Source organism: Echinops telfairi, unplaced genomic scaffold (genome assembly GCF_000313985.2).
Source record: "Echinops telfairi isolate 266 unplaced genomic scaffold, ASM31398v2 ScPeMD7_7467;HRSCAF=8505_0, whole genome shotgun sequence".
NCBI lineage: Eukaryota > Metazoa > Chordata > Mammalia > Afrosoricida > Tenrecidae > Echinops > Echinops telfairi.
The window spans coordinates 9,436,787-9,444,988 of record NW_022111367.1 but is presented as its reverse complement, the minus strand read 5'-3'; the positions used below and the strand labels follow the sequence as shown (position 1 = coordinate 9,444,988).

General features: G+C 50.8%; 1 protein-coding gene across 1 annotated transcript in view; it reads right to left on the bottom strand.

Annotated features, from left to right (window-relative positions):
- Positions 1-1,073: 1,073 nt before the first annotated feature.
- Positions 1,074-8,202, bottom strand: part of UBAC2 (UBA domain containing 2) — a 203,858-nt gene continuing 196,729 nt past the window's right edge. Inside the window, exon 9 of the mRNA XM_004704276.2 lies at positions 1,074-2,284. Within this exon, the coding sequence (XP_004704333.1) occupies positions 2,177-2,284 (108 nt within the window). The 3' untranslated portion in view covers positions 1,074-2,176. The remainder of the gene's footprint in view (positions 2,285-8,202) is intronic.

Genomic DNA, 8,202 nt, shown 5'->3' with positions numbered 1-8,202 from the left:
AGCCTGGAAGGCTTCTGGGTGTCTTGGCAAGAACTGTGGGTGTTCTCAGGTGCTCAAAACCCTGCAGTGGGTGCTGTGTGCTTGGCTCCATGTCACAGGGACAGAAGAGGGGCAGGATGGGAACCGCAGTGTGCACGTGTGAACAGTGGACTGGTGGGTGTCTGAGGAGGACGGTGAATACCATGTTGTATCCGGGAAGGAGAGGGCGCTGCAGCTGTGAGAACCGAGGAAGAGGCAGAAGGAAGTCATGAACAACCTGAGGTGGCCTCCCAGTCCTGTCCCTATTGTCGCTACCTCCGTCTCAGCTTTCCACACTTTGAAGTCAACTCACTGTTGCACTGGAGGGTCACCGAGGTTCTTTCCCAAAGGGCAAGGATCTCAGAAATGTTACCACATTTAGAAGGAAATCCTGATTAGAAAACGAACAAGAACTCTTTACTTTGTACCGTGAACAGTAACACTCAGTGAGGCCTCCGCTCCCACCCTCTAGGAGCCAGCTCTTGGAATGGCTCAGAGTCCAGTGTGGCTTTGGACTCTGACTTAGCTTCTGTGCTGGTGGAGGTGGATGGCAAGGACCATAGGATGGGTGCATTGGGGTGGGAGTTGTGCCCTTTGGCCCTCTGCATCAGGAAGTGCAGAGGATGGATTTCAATGGCTCTCAGAGGCAATCCCAGGCGCTCCTTATCACACCCTTGGACAGTGACGTAGGACAAGGACGGCTCCAATCCCACGCATTCCTCTTAGAACGCGGGGTGGAGAAACTCATCTGCAGGTCAAGTCAGGGGCGTGTGCTTTCAGAGCAGCTGGGCTCCCACAAAGTTGCCTGAGCGCCCATTCTTAGTGGCTCTCTGGCCTCAACCAGCCTGGGGAGTGGAGCCGTAGGACTGCTGACCTGATGGTGCTCTGGGTCCCGTCCACAGATGCTTCTCACAAAACGAAACATGCCCAAATCTTCCAAGGAAGAGAAGTAGGCTGGCAATTTTCGTTCTTTTTTCTTTTTTGTGGCAAAGAACACAATTTAAAAGAAAATTATTTAGATGGGGCTAAACAAACAAACAAAAAAAGCTAAAAAGTAAAACACGTTAAAAACTTTATTGCAGCACACATCTAAATTTGCATCAATTTGACACATTTCTGCTCATTCTGTAGAACCTAACAGTGGCACAAGTTTCTTAAGTCATCAAAATCAACGTGCTGTAAATCTTCATGCTCATTTCAGCCTATCTCCTGCCTCTTCCTCTTCCCCTCCCGCACGGCCACGCTGCCCAGGCCCCAGGGAACCTGGCAGAGCCAGCTTCCAGAGGGACAGGCAGGTCCGCCTGTAGCCGCTGGGATGGGAGCCAGGCGAAAACACCAAGTAAGGGGCTTCCTCTTCCTGTGTACAGGGGTCCAGTCACCCTGGGCCAACCTGAGAGCTCTCTGGTCAGGACCGCACAGTGTTCAGGACTCACTCTTGTCTTGGCCTGCTCTTCACCCCGCTTTTAACCTTGTTAGCCGAGAAGGCTAGCTCTGGGTATTCTGAGCAAAATTAATCCCAGTTAAGTTTCACGGAGTCTTCCAGAAGCTCAAGTGGGTGCTTGGAGACTGTTGTTTTTCTACTGGCAGTGAGGAGGAGCGGGGACACAGAGGAACAGAATCCCGTGTCTTGCTTCTCCCCCTCACTGAGGTCTGCTGCCCAGCTCACAGGGGAGGGCACACTGGGCTGACAGCGGGGTTGCAAACACATTTTCAAAGAAAACAAAAGCGATTGGGAAAGCCCAGACCGAGTACACTCCCCTTTCTGAAATAACCACCTCCCTTCCCCTCATTGGAGCACTACATGCCAATCAAACCCTAGGCGGGGATGGCGCACTGCAGTCAAAAGAATGAGGTCACAACAGCGGGCCCTTCCCATCTGGAGTGCCCTTTAAGCTGCTGCAGAATCTGGCCACTTCAATGCATTTTCAACAACACAGGAGGGAAGAGGGATGATTCTCCCAGCTCAGGAAAATACCCAGTAGAAAAATAAAGATAGAAAATACGTGCTAATTTAATGGCAAGCTGATTTGTGGTAGTCTGGCTATAACAATCTTGGAGTTAGAGGGGGTGGGGAGCATCACCACCCTGGCACGGGGTCCTCCGGCCACCTCAGAAGCAGGGTCACGCCCAGCTCGTCCCTGTTTGGGGGCCTGGACCCTCAGTGCTGCAGCAGGAAGTTGGTCGCCATGTTCAGGTCGTTGTTTGATGCTCGCAGGGCTTCCAGAGCATCCCCTCTGGAAAATCCCATCTCCATGAGCCGGGCCACCTGGGAACAGAAACCAAACCAATCAAGACGTTAACAGCACGGCTCCCGGGGGCAGCTCCGGCCGTGGCTCATGCGGGACGGTCCAAAGAGTCACTGGGAGAAGGGTCAAATCTACGTAAAACTTAACCAAAGTTCACTGTGGCGTGTGACCTGCTGCTTAAAAAAGTAGGGCGAATACCATTTGTGAGTACTTGCTATGTCTTAGTGTTCCAGTTTCACTAGACGTAGTCAATATATATGTTTAATCTCACTTCAATACTCTAGGTGAGGAAATGGGAGTTCCAAGAGCTCAGTTGGCATGCCAGGATCCGCCTGGTCCTGGGGGGACACGGCAGCCCCACATTCCGGCAGGGCTGTGCAGTCTGATTCCTGAGTAACCCAAGAAAATCCTGCTTCCACGCACACATGGTTACCTGCAATCCTGAATGGCTATTCTTGATGCTGGCAGACACAGAGGCGGAAAATGCACTTTTAGTTCTTATCACAGAGAGAACTTCTTTGAGGCATGCTTATCTCTTCACAGCTACAACATTTGCTAAGATCCTGTTTGACAAAGATCTCCCCCCTCCCCCCACCATTTCTGCAGGCAGCAGTGTCTGTGTGCAAAAGTGAAGTGGCGCTCGGCCTGGGGTCGCAGCCAGGGCAAGGTGGTAGAGCCATGCACCTGGGCAAGACCAAGCTGAGCTTTCCTTGACCACAAATCCTGTATCTGCGCACACCGACGTCTCCCATACTGCCACACGGGTTACTCCAATGGGCAGTACTAGCCCCGTGCTGCCCTGAGCTGCTCCACAGGGTGTCGGAGAGTGCCAATCTTACTGACCCACCTGCCTCGTCTTTCTCCCTGGTCCACTGCGGGGTGCTAAATGCCTTGGGCCACCAGGCTCCTTCACAGGCAGTATTATGAGAGGTGATCTGTAACGTAAATAGGGCATTTCAAGAATAGCCAAGGCCCCAGAGCAGCGATGGGAATCACACGTCTTGTGGCTTTTACAGTTATTACAGGACTGTACGTGCTACAGCATTTACTGTACTTGGTTCTTGCGAACGAAATATTTCTTACTGTGAGTTGTGGTCACACACACGCGACAAGACGTTTTCTTCAGAATGGCCTGCGTCTGTGAAAAGGCGAGCAGGCAAGAGGTGGCAGGACACACTCTCGCGAGACTGAGAGGTGTCAATGTGGGTTCAAGCTTCCCTCGCCAGACTGCGGGGCTGGCCAGGCACTGAACAGTGGGATTCTCCTCATTTCATTTCTCACCCAGGGCAATCAGCCACAGCTGGACATTCTCTCACTGCCCCACACTGCTGCAGGGCACCAGGGGCTGCTCTGTTCCTGTAAATGGGATGTTCCTGGAGGGGGAAACCACTGACCAGATCGCAAGCAGTTATTTATGGGGTGAAGGGAAAGGCAGTCCACAATGAGGGGGGGCCAAGGCAAAGGAAGGTAAAGGACACAAAGGTAAATATTATTAGGTACACAATCTGGCAGCAACAGGAAGAGCCAACAGGAATCCCCGAGCGGATACATAGGCACAGACGTGAGCTGAATGGGTGTGGAATGGTGAATAGGAGTACACCCACAAGTCCGTGGAGGTGCGCGGAGGGTGCTTCCACAGATGCGTCTGCATGTGTTGCAAACACACCCATGTACACCACAGCGCACAGAGACCAGAGTTATGAGAACGTCTTAGCCATAACCCAATTCCTTGGGGGGCAGGTAGGTAAACTGCATAACATAGCCCCAAAAGGCAAGGTTCTACGTCCTACTTTGGAGAATAGTGACTATGACCTTAAAAACCCTGTGAGCACTCATCTCAGTTGCAACTAACTACTGGTCTCTCTCATCAAGAGCCAAGAAGAGCAATGAAGGTCAAAGATGCTAGGACACAATTGCTCCAAAGGACTAATCCGAACCACTAGCTTGAGACCAGAAGAACTAGTGCGCTACCCTGCTGACTGCGATGACATGAGTGGGTGACAACAGAAGGTCCTGGGCAGTAAGGGAGGAACACGTAAATCGAAATTCAAAAGTAACCGATTATCAGCAGTCTCTGGAAGAGGCTAGTGGAGCCCCTGAAGCCATAGCCCTGGCTAACTCTCCTTTCTCTCTGTGACCCATGAGCACGACATCAAGGACACAAGAGAGCACAGAGACCTTACAACCTGGAAACGAGTTCACTGCCGGGGTCCGCTTCCAATCAAACGACAGGCAGACCTAGGAGGGAACCCCACCACCAGGGCGGTACACATACCTTAGAGCAGGCGTCCTCATACTACGGCTCGCGGGCCACGTGCGGCCCACAGAGGACATCTATCCGGCCCGCCGGGTGTTTTTGCCCCATTTGTTTTTTACTTCAAAATAAGATATGTGCAGTGTGCATAGGAATTTGTTCATAGTTTTTTTAAAAAACTATAGTCCGGCCCTCCAACAGGTCTGAGGGACAGTGAACTGGCCCCCTGTTTAAAAAGTTTGAGGATCCCTGCCTTAGGGTGATCAGCCAAATGTCTCAGTGCCATCTGGCGTCAACAGGTGTACCTTCAGACCACAACACGGCGTCAACAGGTGTACCTTCAGACCACAACACGGCGTCAACAGGTGTACCTTCAGGCCACAACATTCTAAACTTTCACAAGTCATCTCTGGAACAATCTCTTTCAGGCTTCTGCGAGACGTGAATTTTGCCTTCCAATCCTCAGAACTCACACTTTTACTTTTTCTTGGGAGGCATTTCTAAACAGGGACTCTCCTTCCTTTCTCTTGATGCCCTATAGGTGGTGAGAGATGTTACAGCACTTGGGCCAACAACAGAGAGAAAAATCTAGCCAATCTATGCTTACCGGGCTATTTCTAATCTTGGATTGAAGTAACCCTGTTATGGGATTTATTCCAACTATTTCCAGCTAAAGGTCCATTCTCTCTAGGGGAGATAATTATGCCCGTTAGGAGCTGGTTAACCCTCCTTTCTTTCTGTGACCTATGAGCATGACATCAAGGATACGAAACAGTCAGGCCACTTGGCCTGCCTTTACATAGCACGGAAACACTACACTCACTGCCCTGATCACGTGGCCGCCTTGAGCATCTCAGGCATAGCTAGGGCCTGGCTGCTACTTTGCCCCTGGCCTGCATGCAGACACCATTTTTTGTGGTCCACTGTTGGTGGTTTGTGGCTGAAAAAAAACAGGATTCATTAGTGGTTGCTGGTGGAGTACAGATCTAGACTCAGCTCTGAGATCTGAGTCCATCTCCCGCCCACTGACTATGACCTTGGTTTGTGAAGCAGAAGAGGCTGATGATGGGCCGGTTGGTTACACAGAGAGAGAGAGAGACCCAGGGTGAAGGAGCAGCAGGAAAGCATCGCTCAGACCTTGGATTGCTGGGTGCTAACTTGGCGCTAGTCCCGTGAGAGCTCCCCCCACCCCCACCCCAGAGGCTTCTTAGGAGCACACGCTTGCTTTCTCTCTGACCCCCACTGCCACCTGTCACTGGCTTTAGTAACTGAGCCAGGCTCAGTGTTGGCTGCTTGTTCACCTCTGGAATGTTGGTGATCGTGCGTATTTCTTTAGCCAAATCTGGTCTCAGAGCTCTTGGTGTTTACTGTTTAGGGCAGAGAAGGCAAGTGTGATGAGATAATCTTTAAGGTGGATTGACTCACTTTTATCAGATAAACCCTCACGAAATAGATAACGCGCTCACACAGTTCTTTGCCTTTTCTTTCTTTTTTTTTTAAAGACCAATTTGAAGCTTGAGTTCAAAACTAAAGGCCCAAGACAAAAAGCAAAATTGCACGCTCCTTTTGCAACTTGCTCGTGGTGCTAGTTTGGATAACAATCAGTCTGCAAAGATTATCAGTGAACAGATGTCAAGAGCTCTCCGGTCCCTTCCTCAGTGAGCTGCTGTGCGCAGTGAGGGGCCCTAGCTTCGGGAAATCACCAGAGCCCAAACTCACAGCTCAGACAACAGATAGGCAGTGCTGCTTTGGAGAATACTAACAATAAGATTGCTGGTGACCTTAGTTCTCCTCTGCTCAGAGAAGCCCTGTGTGGCCAATCTAAGAGTACATTTCATTAGGACTGCTCGTGTGAAAAGCATATATTATGAAATCCTATTCCAATGGCAAGGAGAAAACCGAGGCTGATGCCAATTTGTGGTCAGGCGAGCAGAATGTGGCTAGGAGAAGACACAGGAAGGCCAGACCCATGGCCCAGAGGCAGCCTCGGAGGCAGAGGAGGGCCGCTCTGGGGGCTGCTAATGCCGTCCGTGTTACAGGAGCAGAGGGTCTCGAGGAGCCGTGGTCTGAACCACGGAGCACGCAGCTAGCAGCCGCCTCCCCCGCAGCACTCCCAGTGCTCCTCGACAGCACGCCAGAGGCTCACAACGTTCAAAACTACAGGGAAGGCTGGCAGGCACTTTTCTATCCAACTGAAGGGCAGCCGTCCCTGCTGGGTCCTTCAGATGGCAGTGGGCCTTGGGCCTGGCAGTCTGGTCCCAGTTCACACGGCTCTTGATTTTCTCAGTCTTGAAGAGTGGAGACATGTTATGTGGAAAGGCCTGGGGTAGTGGCCGGCACATACTATGAAGGGACTTCAAAACATTGGTGGAAAAATGGAATGAAAAGATAATGGAGTTTTTCCAAAGATTTTTGTAAAAGCCCTTCATAGGTGTTGCTATGAGTCGGAACTGATCCGATGGCAGTGGGGTTGGCTGGCTTTGGGTCACAGGAGTTCAATGTGCATATGTGCATTCCGATCCCACGTAACTGTGAGGGAGCCTTGTGTGCGAAAATCCCGATTTCTGAACAGCTCAGAGACTTTGTCAGTGTGACAAAACCACCTGCATTCCGACGCCTCTGGGATCCTGGAGCTGTTTCTGGCATTCCCTGGGGCAAGCTTTCCCTGCCACCTTGCTGGGGAAAGAACTCGCTTGTCTTTTACAACGATTGCACAGGACCATTTTCAGAGAGGGCCTTTAATAGCCTGGAAAGGCCGAGAGGTGAGTTTTGGATCAGAGATGCCACCCCTCCTGACTCTTGGTCTTCGCCATAATGGAGAAACCCATTGTCCCTGCCAGGTGACAGGAAACCCAAAGAAAGGATTGACTCCACAGCTAAATACGTGATGTGTACATATACCTCCCCCAACCTCGACCCCCCAAACCCAAACCCACTGCCATCAAGTCAATTCTGACTCACAGTGAGCCTGCACAGAGCAGAGCAGAACTGCCCTTTTAGTTTTCTGAGGTTGTAACTCTTTATGGGAGCAGGCAGCCTTATCTTGCTCCTTCAGAACACTGGTGGTTTCGAACGGCTCACCTTGCGGTGAACAGCCCAATGTGTAATCAGTTCATCTTAGTATCAAGCAAAATCTCAAACTCCTTTCCTCTGACTTGTTTTTACCTCAAACTCATTGCTGCGGAGTTGATTCTAGCTCATAGTGACTCTACAGGCTGGAGAGCGGCTCCTGTGGGTTTTGGAGGCTGTTCCTCTTTTATTTTTGGAAATTGTTTTATTGGGGGCTCTCGTGGCTGCAAAATTTTTTATATCATTTTATTAGAGGCTCGTACAATTCTTATCCCAAGCCATACATACATCCATTGTGCCAAGCACATATGTACATTTGTTGCCATCATCATTCTCAAAACACTTGCCTTCTACTTGAGCCCCTAATATCGGCTCCTCATTCCCCCCCACTCCCTCCTCCCTCATGAACCCTTTATAATTCATAAATTATTATTATTTTGTCATGTTACGCTGTCCGACGTCTCCCCCCGCCCTCTTCTCTGCTGTCCATCCCCCAGGGAGGAGGTTATACGTAGATTCTTGTAATTGGTTCCCCCTTTACACCCCACATTCCCTCCACCCTCCAGGCATCGCCACTCTCACCACTGGTCCTGAAGGGGTCATCTGTCCTGGATT